Source organism: Setaria viridis, chromosome 7, assembly GCF_005286985.2.
Source record: "Setaria viridis chromosome 7, Setaria_viridis_v4.0, whole genome shotgun sequence".
Lineage (NCBI taxonomy): Eukaryota > Viridiplantae > Streptophyta > Magnoliopsida > Poales > Poaceae > Setaria > Setaria viridis.
Genome location: NC_048269.2, coordinates 23,146,332 through 23,162,305, shown reverse-complemented (window position 1 = coordinate 23,162,305; position 15,974 = coordinate 23,146,332). Strand labels below are relative to the sequence as shown.

Genomic DNA, 15,974 nt, shown 5'->3' with positions numbered 1-15,974 from the left:
CACTGACAGGGTGCATGTACAACAAGACCAGTGATGTATGCGAGATTGTAGCAGAAAAGAAAAGGAGAAAAGAAAGAAAGAACTGGATATTTTCAAACATCAATTGCATTCCATGCCGATGTGAATCATCTAGAATATTCATGCACAGCAGGGAAAAATGGAAGATGAAGAAAATCCTAATGTTTCCTAGTTGATGGATCATTGATGGCAGCATTCGAGTACTTGTCAACTCCTGCTTTTGTAAGAGAGGGTCTCAATGAACTTCGTGCGGTCTGGAAGTGGGTGTTGTGTATCGAACTTGCAGAAAGATCTTCCCTCAATGCTGCCATTCCAGCTTCCCTGCAAAGGCCTTCAAGATCAGCACCAGTGAACAGCTCGGTGCACTCTGCAATCTTCCAAAGATCAACATCTTCCCCCAATTTCATTTTCCGTGTATGAATACGTAGTATTTCATATCGCCCTTCCACATCTGGTGGTGGAACATACAACACCTGCAAATCAATGGAATAATTATTGTTGGTGTCTGTATATCATGCCTCCCAAGAGAGTGACATTGAAAAGTAAGAAACCTTGTCAAAACGCCCTGGACGCATAAGAGCAGCATCAATTGCATTTGGGCGATTAGTAGCAGCCAATACAATAATTCCCTACAAGAAAAAAAGAATAGCCTTCTGTTAAACATAAATGTAGATATGCTCGGTAGACTCACATAAAGTTATCAGCAGGCAGTTTACCGTAGCCAATTCTAAACCATCCATTTCAGTCAACAAAGTTGACAAAAGTCTTTCTCCAACTGTGACACCGCCACTAGAGTTCCCACCAGGGCCAGTTCTGCAAGATCATAGAAATACTGAATCTAAAAGCAAAGATTGAGTCTGGAGTCCACCAATACTCTAATAAAAAGGAAAATCTGAGGAAGCATTCAACAAGAATTTTTTTGCACTCACACTGTTCAATTCTCCACACATTGCATGTGCTGTATTAAATGCAGATTTCATTATTGTGGTAAAAGATTGGTTATGAAAAATTCATATTCATTTTTGTAAGAGAGGACTGTTATAATTTCTAAAAGATCATTTTTTACTAAAATTGTGCAATTGTCAGTGTGTACCTTTTGGGGGCAATTGCATCAGCCTCGTCAAAAAATATAATGCTTGGAGAAGCAAGACGCGCCTTCTGAAATGTTCTTCGTAACAGAGCTTCACCTTCTCCAACATACTTTGAGTATAATTCTGCACCACTGTCATAAGAATATATGTTAAAAACCTAGTGAGCGTTGAGGAGAGGAAATGAAGGCCTCCAGTTGATTTTAGGTTTTTGCAGACTTCCGGATACCAGATATTAACTCAACCAGCAGAAAATGAATGAATTATGCTAGCCTGTTTCAAATTCCGTGGGATAAATTTCTATGTTCTTCGCATGGAAAGTGAGCTGTTATGAAGATATAACATTGTCCTATGACGAACCTCAAAGAAAAGAAAGAAGCTTGAGAAGCATGTGCTGCAGCCTTTGCAAGGGTAGTCTTCGAGCACCCTGGTGGACCATGCAAAAGCACCCCCCGGACTGGTGTTATCCCAAGTCTGTCATATCCAGCAGCATGCTTGATGGGCCACTCAACAGCTTTCTGCAGCTCTTTCTGAAGCATATAAATAATCACCATCAAAATTGGTTTTCAGTTTTCACTAGAAGGAAGCTAAAACAGGAAGCATCTAACCTTTAGATCTTTCAAGCCTCCTATATCATCCCATGAAACAGTCGAAAGTTCTTTGGTTATCCCTCTTGTTATGCTTGGTCCCACCATAGATCTAGCAGACTCCCAGTCCTCCATTAGTAGTTTAAGTACTTTCTCACCCCTGTCCAACATTCTATGATATGCAAGCTTGGCAGCTTCTCGACATAAAGCTTCTAAATCAGCACCAACATAACCATTGCAGAATGCAGCAACGATTTGAAGATCAACCTTTTCATCAAGATGTAGGTTCTTGGCATAAAGCTGAAGAAGATAAAGGTCTATGAAATTACACCTTAGGTAAAGACATCAACAACATGAGTTCAAGATTTCATAAAGCACGGACATTAATATGGTGCCCCAAAAACTTTTCATTCAGCACATATACAGACAAGTGGCTAAAAGTCAATATTGCATTTTCCAACAGCAATTCTAAGCTATGAACCTAAATTGTACATTAACCACAAAAAGAGAACCACTACAAAAAGAAATTTCATGAAGGAAAAAAATCGCAACTTAAAAGAAGAATATATTACCTTAAGAATCTGCAGCCGTTCTTCAACCGTAGGAACAGTAACCTCTACCTCTGATTCAAAACGTCCTCCTCTTCTCAATGCTGGATCAATGGCGTTCACCCTAATGAGATGACAAGCTCTTTGTTCAAGAAGGAAGACAATATCCACCACCAGAATGCTTAAAAGGCAATTTTAAGCACACTTCCTGTGCATTTGTTTCAGCATAAAAACGTAATATAGTATGACATGGACCTTGAGTTACGCCAAATCATTGTCCCAGCAGAATTCTTAAACATGGACCTTGAATTATGTCAACAATTCTGAAATAACAAATCACAAGTGTGGCATGCCCATACCTGTTAGTCGATGCAACAACAGCTATGTGAGGAAGCATCTTAGACGATTTCTTGTTTCCATCCATCAGAGTAAGAAGCTGACCAACGATGCGGGCCTCTTGCTCTCTCCTGTGAAAGTACATTAAGTAATTCCATTTTCGACAACGCACACGCCAAAAGAAAAAAAAAGAGTTATGACGAACTTGCCTATTATTGCGGCATGGACATATGGCATCAATTTCGTCGATGAATATAATAGCTGGTTTACCCCGTGAAGCATGAGAATATGCTTCAGAAAAAGCTTCACGCAGGAACTTTTCTCCCTCTCCCACATGAGCTTTGTGTACAGAATATGGGCTGTCAAGATGGGCACAAACAAGACTCCAGGATCATGTCTAAACATACGATTTTCTGGTCAGCACTAAATAGAAACACTTCAAAGTAAATATTGGTACCTGACCATTATCAGGTGTGCATTGCATTCTCGAACAATAGCTCGAACCAGGCTTGTCTGCCAAAATAACAATCACCATACTAGTTAGCTCTCGCAAATTTTGATACCAACAAGTAAATTAACAGCAAACGCCAGCAAATTCCACATAAAACCAATCTGAGCACTCTCCGGCATATGAAGATTTGTGATAGAGTTAAGAAGAGGCATTGCAAAATTCAGTACCTTTCCGGTGCCAGGGGGGCCGTGGAGCAGCAAACCTCTCGGCCACTGAAGAAAGCAAGCTGAATGGCGATTAGCTGATTGATTTACCGGAAGCGCTGTAGCGGACAGTGACGAAGCCTGATGAGGGCAAGAGGAGGCGACACAGTACCTTGAGGCCGAGCAGGCGGGACTCTCGAGCGTAGAGGTAGGGGTACGTCACGAGCTCCCGGAGGGCCTGGAGCGCCCTGCGGTTGCCCGCGATGGCATCCTCCGCCCGCCAACCTGAGGTCGACTTGCCGTCGGTCCCGCCACCGCCACCTTCGTTCGCCGTGCCCATCAACTCACCTCTTCGTGGCTCGTGCCTCGTTGCCCGGTTCGCGCTCGAGAGTTGCCTTGCCGCGCGGGGGCGTCGCCGCTCCGATGGCTTCCGCCGGCGGGAGGAAGGAGCTGAGGGCAGGAGTTCACTTGGGGACGAACCCTAAACCTTCCTTTACGGCCCAACCCAAGCCCATTTCGAGGCCTGCGCCGCCGCCCGTATTTGGGCGTGAAGTGCACATGTTATGGGCCCTTTTTGGGTGTATTTGTTGCGGACTGCGGACTCGTGCGTTCGCTTTTTATCTTTTTGTCAGGTTCGCTTGGAGCCCAGCCCACTCCGCAGGCGTGCCATGAGAATTGGGCCTGAAGGAAGGAAGCTTAGCCGGCGCCATGTTATGGGCCGTCCGGCCTGATAGAATGAAGTTTAGCCCAACCTGCAGGTGTTGCGGGTAGCGTATGCGTATCCACCTCATCCAACCGCCCCGCAATCGCATCTCAACCCGCGCCGGCGCCAGGGCTTGACCTACTTTTCCTGTTGCCGTCTCTTGCCCTGCAATCCAGATCTTCCTTCCTCGCTCGACCTAGATCGCAGCAATCCTTGCTCCTTGCTCGACCTAGCACTACCCCAATGATGCCCCCTCCATGCGTTTTACTCAACCGCAAAGTGATATTCGTGAGCGGAGGAACGCCAGTAGGCTCGAGCGAAGATGTAGAAAGATCCACCGGCGGCCCGAGCAAAGCTGCAGCAGCGATCGGCAGCCCTGCGGCGTCCATGGAGGCCATCCTCCAAGCCATGAAGCCTGATCCGGCCGTCGTTGATCCCCCTGAAATAACCCACATCTCCATGATGCGCCAGATGGAGGGAGGACTGCATGCATGGTGGCATCATCTCCAGCACCGACAAAGCGCTCGTCGTCCTCTATGCCGGCCACTACCGCCCCGGCTGCTCTCACTCCCCTTCGAGCGGGTGTTATTTGGTCTACGACGCCTCCAGCAACTCCCTCTCTGCGGTTCCCCAGCTTCCTGATTCATACTCCTTCCGTGCTCTTGGGCGTGGAGCTGCCATTCTCAGCCGCGGGAAGGGCGAGTACCTGCTAGCAGAGCTCGTCGCCACAACTTCCGGGTTCCCCGATGGCGCACTGTACCTGTGGCAGTGCCCCAGCCCGAGCCAAGGTCAATGGATGCCACGGTAGCCAGGGAAGTGTGATGTTGGCACCCTCGGACTGCCTTGAAGGCATCATCCAGGTTTCGGATTGGCAGGGCTTCTCTTAGGCGGCGATGGCCTCGCAGCGTTCCTTGCTCTGCGTCTTGTCCCTTGGACGTCTGTTTCTTCCTCGACTACATCATCAGTCAGCTCATCCTTGGACACATCTTCTAGGTAGCGCTCGTGTCGCAGGTCCCTCTCCCGCTATTCATCGTCTTCTTCACCTCCAGCGATGATGGCGAAGACTTCTTGCTCTGGAGGGTAGCTTCCTGAGCTTCATGTGATGACTTCCGTGGTGCCACGTTCTTCGTAGAAGGGCAAAAAAGGAGCTCCCTCTTGGAACGGAAGAGTGTCGAGGTAGGCGATGAGGCGCGAATCATCATTCTTGGCAAGAGCAGGCGGCTTCATGCCGGGGCAGTAGATGAATCTGCCTTGCGGAGTATATGTGATTACCAGGCCCTGCTGCGGACCTAATAAAGGCTTCTTCTTGTCCGAATCTGTGTAGTAGTCGAAATCCTTGATCCCGTACAACGATTGGAATCTGGACGTGACCGTCTGGTAGACAGTGGCCACGTTGCAGAGTTCAAACAGGAGTAGAGCTTGGGAGTAATCCAACTCGTGCGATGGCTGCAGCGCTGGCTCGCCCAAGCTAGACCGACTGGAAGAAGAAGTTGAGTTGTATTCGGACTCACCCCCCCGGCCTCTGACTAGATCAGAGATTGAAAATTTACTGAAATTTTTGACGAGATCTTCCAGCACCTTGCGATGGAGCTTCATGGTTGAGGGCTTCTTCTCCGGGGCTGGCGCAATGTGGCAGCGGAAGTTTTCGGCACCGTCTACGACGCAAATCCAAGAGCTGAAGATGAGCATCGCGCCTGCTTCAAACGCGACGATAGGCTTGATGATGACTTGTGCCATCGAGTTCGCCAGCGGATTCTTGGCGAGAGCCTCTACCTGGCATGCCAGCTGTCGATGTTTAGACCCGACAACCTATCAAGGGGGTGCCCGAGGTAGTGTTTTGGTTGGTGGGGCTCGTCGAGATCAGCAACTCGAAGGTAAATGTAGACACACGATTTAGACAGGTTTGAGCTGCTGAATTGCATAATACCCTATGTCCTGTGTGTTGGTTGGATTGAATTGCTTTGGATGGGGTCCCTGCCTCACCTTATCTGGTCGGGGGTAGGGTTACAGGTCAGTTGGTTGCAAGAATACTAGTCGGATACGACTAGGAAGACCCTACTCTATTACAACGAGTATTTCCTAATCCTTGACTAGTCCTTACCTTTCCATGTAGACTACACCGCCCTGCGCCATGGTCTCCATATCAGATGCGTCTTAGTGTCCAGCCCCATATTTGGGACTGTCCAAACCTTTTGGTAGGCCCATATATGTATGTACGACACGCACTGCCGCAGCAACCTCGTGCCGCCCACTACCGCTATTGCGTCTCCCGTGGCACCGTGAGTTGGTTGGAGCGCCTCCATGACCAGAGCTGCTCCATCCGCGCCCCCGCCTGCTCAGCTCACGCCCCACGGCCTCCACGTGACGTGTTGTCCCCAGTCGTGCGTCCTCCTCGTGCCACACTGGTCGTAAGAGATCGCCTCCGCTTCGAGCCCACCGCCACACGGCATCCTCGTGTCGTGCCGACCACGAGAGCCGACCTCCACTCTGGGCTGCCGCTGTGCAGCCTCCACGCACCTCACCCAGCCACAGGATCCCGGCCACACCCGAGCAAGCGCTAGGTGCCCAGCGGAGCAGCACGAGTAGGCGCCGAAACGCCTGGCCGACCTACACGAGCAGCCGGCAAAGACCTAGCAACCCACAGATCCAGTGGTAGAGGTCGCAGATCCGGTGACCGTGAGGGTGGATCTGGCCGAAGAACCTGAGCTTGCCGGCCTGAGGGAAGGTGGTCGTTGCAGTCACCATTGATGGGGAGGGAAGAAAAATCTGAGAAAAGGAAGAAGGGAGCTCCGCCGTTGCCTTCCGTGGAGCCGCCCGGGCTTTCGACGACCACTCAGGCCACGATGAGGTGGGGGAGAGCGATGGAGGAGGGCGGCGGTGCAGGGTGCTCGGTTCCACCCGAGTCACCCCGAGGAGGAGTGACACAGGGGTCATAAATTGCAAATTTGACCCTTCCTGCTGTGTCAGCTTCATTCGCTGCTAGTAATTAGGCCAACCGCTAATGTCTAATTAGGCTTTTGTTGAGCGCTATTGGGCTTCCAAGTTTGGTACCTTCTTAACCAACTTCTGGTAGTTGCATAGGAGCTGGCTTTGAAATTTGATTTATCCTAAGAGTAAGGGCTCGTTCGGCAGGCTCCTGCCGTGGCTAAAATGGTTGCGGCTGTAGCTTATCCGATCGAGTAATTTTTTTTTGTCCGGCTTGTCCGGTAACAAAAACATTTTGTAAAACGGCTTCTCCCAGTAATAAAATTGGTGAAATGTCTATAATACCCTTTTATTTTTTTCTTTTTTCTTTTCTTTTTCTCGTTTCTTTCCATTACTTCTTCCCTCCCTTTCCTTCTCCATCTCTATCTTTTCCTTATCCGTTCGTTTCTTCCCTTCTGCGGCTCCCTCTCCCTTCAGGCACCCGTCGACCTCCAACCCCACTGTTGTTCTCCAGCCCCCTGCGCCCGTTGACCTCCAGCCTCGCCGCCATCCTCCAGACCCCTGTGCTTGCACCGCCATCCACAAGCCCCCACGCTGACACTTGTCCGGCTCTCCCGCACCTGCGCCGCCACCTTCCTCCGGCATGCTTGCACCCGCGCCGCCAGCGTCCACCAGCCCTACTGCACCTGGGGGAAAGTTGGGGACTTTGGCTCCGCGGAGGGGATGAAGTTTTTCGAGCTCCTCCCCTTCCCCCTGAAAGTGTATTTGGCCCCCTAAGTGGGTTTTGGTGTTGATGACATGCATGGTTAGGGGACTAATAATTTTATGAAGTGATTAACAGGTTTTAATTCTAAAGAAGTGCAAAGGGGTATGAAACGAATCTGAGGAAAACCCTAGCTTCAAAGAAAGAACGGTGTTGAGCTCAAAATAAGACTTGTTCTTAATTTCTAATTTTGAATTTGAGTATAGGAACGCCGTACTATTAAGGGGGACGCGGATGGATAGCTTGAAGATGCTAACATGCTCAATTGAAGATGCTAATTACCTATTGAGAGACACAATTCACTCACTTGCACATCCTTTACCTCAGTTATTCTGTGAGTGTCGGAAGTTCCGACACCAGTGGTGTCGGAAGTATTCAGAAACACCCGACTGGGGTCCTCTGCCGATTTATTTTGAAAGTATCGGAAGTTCCGACACTCCATCGAAAGTTCAGATAATTAACCATCGGATGTTTGTTGAAACTCCCAATAGTGGTCCCCTACAATTTGACTTAATTCCATCGGAAGTTCCAACCCTGTGTTGGAAGTTCCGACAGGTACATAAATGTACTGTAACGGCTAGTTTTGGGAGCTCGGGTATAAATACCCCCTCAGCCCCCCCCCCCAATTCATTGCTGCTGACCTACCCGAGCAAGAACACCTCTTTGAGCATTAAATACTCCCTCCCCTCTCCCCTTTGAGCTAAATATTTGAGAGTTTAAGCTAGGGTTTGGGTGAGAGCAAGATTGATGGTGTGAGACTTGACGTTTTGAGTATAAGGTTCAACTTGTTCATCTCAAAAGCACTCCAAGCATCCTCGGCTTCGATTCATGTTTGTTACTCTTGAAGCTTGCTTCTAGACAACTAGGCGTTATCCGTTTGACCACCCTCTTTGTGTGGTGCGCCCGGGAACATTTGTATTACCCATCCTGCGTGGATTCATAGTAAGTGACCCAATCCTTCTTTGTGGTTGATTGAGGGAGGTAAAGGGTTAATGAGAACCCAGCTCTTTGTGAGCTCCTCAATGGAGACGTAGCTCCCTTTGTGGAAGTGAACTTCGGTAAACAAATCCTTGTCTCTTGTGCATGTTGTGTTCTTCGATTTCTTTTTGACCTAGAAGCTTGTTTTAGGCCGATCTATAAATTTGTGTATTTTTTGCTTATCTATCACCTGCAGTAGTCCCTGCACTTCATTTACAATCTTTTGTTTCAAATAGAATTGTCAGATTCAGGTTGCATTTTAAATTTCGTTGAGCTCACTCTATATTGTCGGAAATTCCGATCCATGAGAAGTTCTGGCACAACATCGGAAGTTCTGACATAACTAATACCGCTGCGAAGTTTGTTCAGAAAAAATTTGATGTGAGCCTATTCAACCCCCCTCTAGGCATCACAAGATCCTTTCAACCCCCCTCCTCCTCTTAGCAGAAATCCCAGGGCTCCTCCGATGAAGCCATTTCATCTCGGTGCATTCGGCAGGGCTTGAGAAGAAGCTGGTAGAGAAGCCGCTTAAGAAGTCCTGCGAGTTCAACACATCATGGATGGTTACAAATTGACTCTTGCCAGTGTTGGAATTGATCTTGGCTTAGTCAAAGGACCAAGTGTTAAGGGGGCTAACTGCCTAACTGTTGCCCCACATTGCTCTGATTTGAGGCAAAAACTCATTGACAGCCTGGTCCCAAGGATCGGCCTGTGCTATAAGAAGGGGGAACTCCACCTCAACAGATTAGGTAAGTTTTCTCCTAATTCTATTTTGCACGGGTACGTACTTGAAGGCCTCCGTCGACCACCGTCGACCACCGTTCGCTCGTGACGGTGTTATTCCACGCCATGCCTGTTTCCTCGAACAGGCACGGGGACTTCAGCGGCCTAAGGGCATCTTCTGATCTACAAGCAAGTGCTATTAAGGGCTTGTTTGGGAAGAGGGTGTTAAAGTTTAACAAGGTGTTAAATAGGAATGTTAAACCCTCCCAAACAGGCCCTAAGTCCTTAATTAATTGAGTTCTTAGGTATTCGTCGGATCCTAAAAATCAGTCACGTTAATTTACTATGTTAATTTCCTACAGCCAGGAGTTTGCGGTAGTACGATTTGTTTAAAACAATAATCGTAGCACACGTGGTGGTTTTGCCTTCTAGATGTTTCGGCACGAATTGCATGTTAAAAGAGGTATACAGTCGTGTTTGGGACAATTTGATCCAGTTCATGGTAATTGGCGCTTTCTGTGCACCGAAGAACTTGGGAGCTCAAACTCGAGTGCTCAGTGCTATCATGTGCCGTCTAGGGGTGATAAAAGTGCTCTCAAATATAGGCTCCGTTTTCTTCCACTGACTTATTTTTAGCATCCGTCACATCGAATGTTTAGATACTAATTAGGAGTATTAAACGTAGACTATTTACAAAACCCATTACATAAGTCGAGGCTAAACGGCGAGACGAATCTATTAAGCCTAATTAGTCTATGATTTGACAATGTGTTGCTACAGTAAACATTTGCTAATGATGGATTAATTAGACTTAATAGATTCGTCTCGCCGTTTAGCCTCCACTTATGTAATGAGTTTTGTAAATAGTCTACGTTTAATACTCCTAATTAGTATCTAAACATTCGATGTGACACATGCTAAACATAAGTCACAAGAAGAAAACGTCCCATAGCTTTGCAAATTTAAGAATAGAATTTAATAAGGATTGGATCGTGATAATATATAATTTTAAATTAAAAATAGATAGAGTTGAATTGGATTGTAAAGGAGCTACGAGAATCATCTATTACCATCCTACGCCGTCCCAGCTGTATCAACTTTCTCCCGGTACAAACACGTGACAAACGCTGGCACACAAAAATGCAAGCCGTGCGCCGGTGGTTGGTGCGTACCGCGTAACGAGCGAACTCTGGATCACCGGCATGGATCATCGTCCAAGAAGTTATCGTTCGTTACGGACACTGGACACACATTCTTCGCTGCCCAGTTAAGAGTGTTTGACTGCCCCAGAACGGGGATGGCGCCACAGTGCCAAGTACAGGCGCATAGTCAATCCAGTCACCCAGCCCAGCTCTCGTCGTCCTCGGTAATAAACGGCAGGCGCCAGAGAGGACGACGCTCCTGTAGCAGCAGAGCGCGGAGATGGCACGCACCCCAGCCCGCGCGCGCGCCAACAGGCCACGTCCACGGCCACCGCCCCGCCGACCTCATCTCCGTCCCTTCTCCCCTCCGCCAACTAACAGCGACGCGGGGCAGTGAATGCCGCCATTAATGGCGCACTTAGAGCCCCTCCGCGCGCTGGGGCCTGGAGGCTGGAGCCCAGCCAGGCGCCGGCCGCCCGCTGCTCGCCCGGGTCGCCATCAATGAACACTACGTCCACATGCTGCCTCAGACCCTCACCCAGTCACCCGCGGCTGGAGGAAGGAAGCCGCGCGATCCGGGAAGGAGGAAATCCGAGCCGCCGTGGTAAAAGCAAATCGGGACCCGGCCAGTGCCGCGTGAGAGCATTTACTTGAACCAGTGAGAGGTGGAGAGCGGGCAGCTGAGCTCAGGCGTAAGCGAAAACCGAAGCAGCAAACACGGAGGCTTTCCTCTGCATGGCCTCGATCCCTCGCGTGATCAGTGGTGGTGGTACCAATAAGACGCCAAGGAATTAAGCGTGCACGGCAGCGTCGGCGTCGCTAGCTGCGCGCGGCACATGGTACCGCCCTGTCGCTGCCGCTACGTACGGGTCGCGCCGGTTGCGCGGCCGCCGTACAGATCGCGCTAGCTAGCGAGGTGCCCACCAGTGTGCTGCCGGCGCCGCTCGAATGCCCGGCGTGGCCGAGCCCCTTTTAATGGCAGACCTGCTGAGAGAGACGCTCCCGCGATAGATTCCCTCCCGACACCGCCTGGCCTTTCCGCCGCCCGCCCCCATCTCTATCTCGCTCTCGCACCCGCTGCGTGCGCCGAGCCACCACCTGCCCCTTACTCCAGGAGAAGGAAAACGGCCTTTTCTTGCGCGCGGTGACGTGCCCGTGAGCTTCCGACGTGCTCTCCTTGTCCTCGTCCGCTCAAGATGGGGCGGGGGCTCGGCGGCGCAGTCGTCTGCTCAATGCTGCTACTGCCGGCGCTGCTGGCGCTCGCCGCCTCGCAGCCGCCTTCCCCGGCCCTCTCGCCGGCTCAGAGCGCGCCGCGGCCTACTTCGGCGCCGGCCGCGAGGGCGTCCACGCCAGCTCCGAGGATGTCGCAGCCACCGGTGCCGGCTTCCGCGAAGCCGTCATCCCCGCCATCCGCAGCGCCAGCTGGGAAGCCATCCCCGTCTCCGAGGCCGGCTCCAACGCTGCCGCCTCCACCCCGCGCGGCACCGACGCCGAGGCCGTTGCCTCCGCCTGCCTCGCCAGTTCCTGCCGCGCCGCGGCCGGCTCCGCCGCCGAGGCAGTCGCAACCACCTGCCGCGCATGCTCCGCCTGCGCCACGGCCGGCTCCGACGCCGCCGCCGCCGCCGCCCTCGTCGTCGCAGGCGCCAAGGCCGTCACCTTCACCTACCATACCGGCCCCGCAACCGCCAACGGCTCCGAAACCGTCTCCATCACCGGCTTCACCACCGCCACCGGCTACGCCGCAGCCTTCGGCGAACTCCACGCCGTCGACGTCCTCGACATTGGGCCAGCTCTCGCCCAGCTTCTACGCGCAGTCCTGCCCGGGCGTGGAGCTGGCGGTGAGGGATGTGGTCAGGTCGGCCTCCTTACTGGACCCTTCTATCCCCGGCAAGCTTCTCAGGCTGGTCTTCCATGACTGCTTCGTCGAGGTAAGGGAGTGAACTGTGTCTGAAACTCTGAATCTACTCTCCTTGCTTGCATTTGGGGGAAATGGGACATTGCATTGTTGCAAACTTGGGAAATTTTGTTGTGGATGCCAACAAATAATGAAACGGATGTTTTTTTATGGATTAGTTTTTCTGCATGCAAATAACTAGATCTAGCCATCTTGATTACATTCAGGGTATGGTCAAGTGCAAATCCTGTTTCAGGCTACTTTGTCCAATCACTAAAATCACCAGAAAATTAGAGCACCGAGGAAAAAAGATGAAGAAGAAAGCTATGTATTCCAGTTAAAATTCTGCAGACTTCTCAATTTAAAAAAAAATAATCTGTAGACTTGAAGAAGTGAAAAGGGTACACATTGCAGCAGCAAATTTGGAACACATGGAGTAGTAGGAATGGTTGGCTATCTGATAGCCAAAAGCAAGTACTTCAGACGTCATTAATGCCTACTTGAATACTGGATGCCAAACAGCAGTGTAATCTTTGAAAACCTACATGTGAAGGCAGCAACTAGCATCATGCATCTGCACTCTTTGTGAAAACTTTCAAGCATGCACATCGACAGATATCGATTTAAAAAGTTCAATTTTCTTGATCTCAGGGATGCGATGCGTCAGTGCTGATACAAGGTAGCGGCACGGAGAGGACTGATCCTGCAAATCTCTCGCTTGGTGGGTTCAACGTCATCGATGCTGCCAAGAGATTGCTTGAAGTCGTATGCCCTGCAACTGTTTCTTGCAGTGACATTATTGTCCTCGCTGCAAGAGATGCTGTTGTGTTTGTAAGTATCAGGCCAATCAGCTCAATCTCTTTTACAGTTGCTGTAGTTTTTGCCTGCGTTTTGCTACAATTCATTAAAAATGTGAATGCTTAGTTACCTTGGTTCTTGACTTGAAACATCTTAGAGAAACAATAGTACCAAGCTTAACTGCTGAGATGAACATAGCCAACACAGAATCTCTCGTTAATAAATGCTGAAGGGATTAGATCTCCAAGCATTCAATGAATTCATTTTTCCTGGTCCCGTATATGATATGATGGTGACCAAACCTCTGCAAAGATACAACTTACGTACTAGGTTAGTCATCCAAATATGTATTGATTATGCACAAATACAATGGGACAGGGACAGCACCGTGGGCTTGGCATGTCCAAAGTCAAAATAATTCTATTTCCATTAGCTCAAGTTTGTCATCATATGTTTGGGACCTAACCTTTAGCTGTACAATTCCGTGTCACACACTGTCTCATGGTCGGTCTTATGAGAAAAAAGACTCTGGATGTGGACATGGTTGGAATTGGAATTCTGAACCTTTAAATCAGCTGTGCTGGTGACAGAGACCATTTTGCCTGTAGTGTCTGCATGTCACTTTCATAGTGCCACTGTACTTGAGTTGCTGCATGAATCTGGATTCAGTGCTACAAGAAAAATCCAAATTAGCTGACAAATCCGGTCAAGAAAAGCAGCCGAAACAAATTTAAAGCAGTTCAGTTCAGACGTGCCAATTATTATATTCAGTTCAGAGTGTGAATAATCCACCAACTGATTGCCTGTGTATCGACTTTTGTTGCAAAACCAGACCGGAGGACCGGCGGTGCCTGTCATGCTGGGAAGGCGAGACGGCCTGGTCTCCTTGGCATCCAACGTCCGGAGAAACATCATCGACACCGGCTTCTCCGTTGACGCTATGGCGGCCAGCTTCACCGCCAAGGGGCTCACCCTGGACGACCTCGTCACCCTCTCAGGTATACAGCAGACGAACACTTTGCTCGTTTCGAGTTTTTACTCACCGAGACTGAACATTGTGCCTGCCGGCCTCGACGCGGGTAGGGGGGCACACCATCGGGTCGGCGCACTGCAACACGTTCCGGGAGCGGTTCCAGGTGGCGAACGGGAGCATGGCGCCGGTGGACGGGTCGATGAACACGGACTACGCGAACGAGCTGATCCGGGCGTGCTCGGCGAACGGCACCGTGTCGGCGGGCACGGCGGTGGACTGCGACTCCGGGTCGGCGTCGGTCTTCGACAACCGCTACTTCGCCAACCTGCTGGAGGGGCGGGGCCTGCTGCGCACGGACGCCGTGCTGGTGCAGAACGCCACGACGAGGGCCAAGGTGGCGGAGTTCGCGCAGAGCCAGGACGGGTTCTTCGCGAGCTGGGCCGACTCGTACGCCAGGCTCACCGGCCTCGGCGTCAAGACCGGTGCCGACGGCGAGATCAGGCGGACCTGCTCCAGCGTGAACGGCTGATGGTGGGGGTCGATCGGTCAGGGCGGGAAGCAAAGTACATGTAGGGCGATCTGTTGCATTTTAATCTAGTGATATATTGTGCACTTGCGAAATGAAAAAAAAATCGATGCCTAATCATATAGTTCACAAATTGACCGACAACATCCACATGAATAGACCATGCAAAAATGCCAACATAAAAGATTTTGTAAAATTTGCCTATTTGGGTTTTGTTAGAGCAACTCCAACAGATCCCTTAAACTTCCCCCAAAATCTTAAATAGGGAAAAATAGCCAAAACAGTAGCTCCAACAGCTCCCGTAAAACTCCCGCATATTTACAGCCACCCGCATTCGCGTCTATTTCTTCCGAAAATATCCGGAGCGCATTTCCTTCCCCAATCCTTTCTCGCGCGCCCAGATTGGCAGTCGCGCGCCTTTTTTTTCTACCGCGCGCGCCATTTGCCCGTGCGGAGGCAGCGGCGGCGGCGCCCGAGATTCGCTGACCGGCGGCCGCCCACCCGAAGGTCCCGCGCCCGCGCCCGGCCCCAAGCTCCCCGCGGCCGCCCCCCCCCCCCCCCCCCCCTGTCCGGTGGCCGCCCGCCCGACAGCCCTGCGCCCGCGCCCGGCCGAAGGCCGCCAGGCGCCCGCCCGAAGGCCCCGCGGTTGCTGCCGGCCGAAGGCCGCCCCGGCCGGTGCCCCCCGCGCGGGCCCAGCCTGTCTTCCCCGACCGGCGGCGGCACCCGCCTGTCTTCCCCGAGCTGCGGCGGCGCCCGCCTGTCTTCCCCAAGCTGCGGCGGTGGCCGGCCCGTCTTCCCCAAGCGGCCTAACTTCCCCGACCGCCGGCGGCACACGGCCACCTGTCTTCCGCCAATGTCGAGTGCTCCCGTCCGGCAAGTTCAAGATCGACGCGGCAGGCAGCAGATGCGTCGGGTCATGGCCGTCGGCGGCCCCAACGCCCAATGGAATGGCGGTGTCCAAGATTTGCAGTTTGCCGGCGGTGAGTATCTTGGCCGGACCGGTGGAGGTGAGATGCAAATTGAGGGACGTCTTGTGTTACAACAGTTTTTTATTATTTGGAACACACTTCAGAATCTGGTGGCTAACTGGTACTTCTTGTGTTAGGGCCTTGTGAATGAGATCGATGTGTTAGGGAATTGTAGCTAGGCTGAAATTGTAAATTGAGCAAAATGAAGATTAATTTGTTCCTTGCCTTGCGTGCATGCCATGCCTGCTGCTCTCTGCTCATCCCATAGATTACAAAAAAATTACTTTATTATGTAGCAACCAAATTCTTTAAACTAGGGAAGAAGTTTGAGATTACTTTGATCTGACATT

At 50.9% G+C, this 15,974-nt stretch overlaps 2 protein-coding genes across 2 annotated transcripts; one reads left to right on the top strand and one right to left on the bottom strand.

Annotated features, from left to right (window-relative positions):
• Positions 1-68: 68 nt before the first annotated feature.
• Positions 69-3,700, bottom strand: LOC117863810 (cell division control protein 48 homolog B). The gene is made up of 12 exons (XM_034747666.2): positions 3,404-3,700; positions 3,256-3,300; positions 3,035-3,090; positions 2,787-2,936; positions 2,601-2,708; positions 2,266-2,365; positions 1,715-1,993; positions 1,467-1,636; positions 1,112-1,240; positions 735-831; positions 570-647; positions 69-491 (listed from the first exon to the last, which is right to left on the bottom strand). Exons 1-12 carry the CDS (start codon positions 3,569-3,571, stop codon positions 177-179), a joined length of 1,695 nt encoding a protein of 564 aa, XP_034603557.1. The 5' UTR covers positions 3,572-3,700; the 3' UTR covers positions 69-176.
• Positions 3,701-11,142: 7,442 nt separating this feature from the next.
• On the top strand, positions 11,143-14,800 carry LOC117862729 (peroxidase 18). Its single transcript, XM_034746228.2, has 4 exons — positions 11,143-12,393; positions 13,011-13,190; positions 13,990-14,155; positions 14,241-14,800. Exons 1-4 carry the CDS (start codon positions 11,662-11,664, stop codon positions 14,657-14,659), a joined length of 1,497 nt encoding a protein of 498 aa, XP_034602119.1. The 5' UTR covers positions 11,143-11,661; the 3' UTR covers positions 14,660-14,800.
• Positions 14,801-15,974: the final 1,174 nt, after the last annotated feature.

Coding starts and splice junctions, on each gene's coding strand:
- LOC117863810 (XM_034747666.2), bottom strand. CDS start 3,571: ATGGGCACGGCGAACGAAGGTGGCGGTGGCGGGACCGACGGCAAGTCG. Junction 2,366..2,600: donor GTTGTTGCATCGACTAACAG/GTATGGGCATGC, acceptor TCATCTCATTAG/GGTGAACGCCATTGATCCAG. Junction 1,994..2,265: donor AACGGCTGCAGATTCTTAAG/GTAATATATTCT, acceptor TATCTTCTTCAG/CTTTATGCCAAGAACCTACA.
- LOC117862729 (XM_034746228.2), top strand. CDS start 11,662: ATGGGGCGGGGGCTCGGCGGCGCAGTCGTCTGCTCAATGCTGCTACTG. Junction 13,191..13,989: donor CAAGAGATGCTGTTGTGTTT/GTAAGTATCAGG, acceptor TTGCAAAACCAG/ACCGGAGGACCGGCGGTGCC. Junction 14,156..14,240: donor CGACCTCGTCACCCTCTCAG/GTATACAGCAGA, acceptor CGACGCGGGTAG/GGGGGCACACCATCGGGTCG.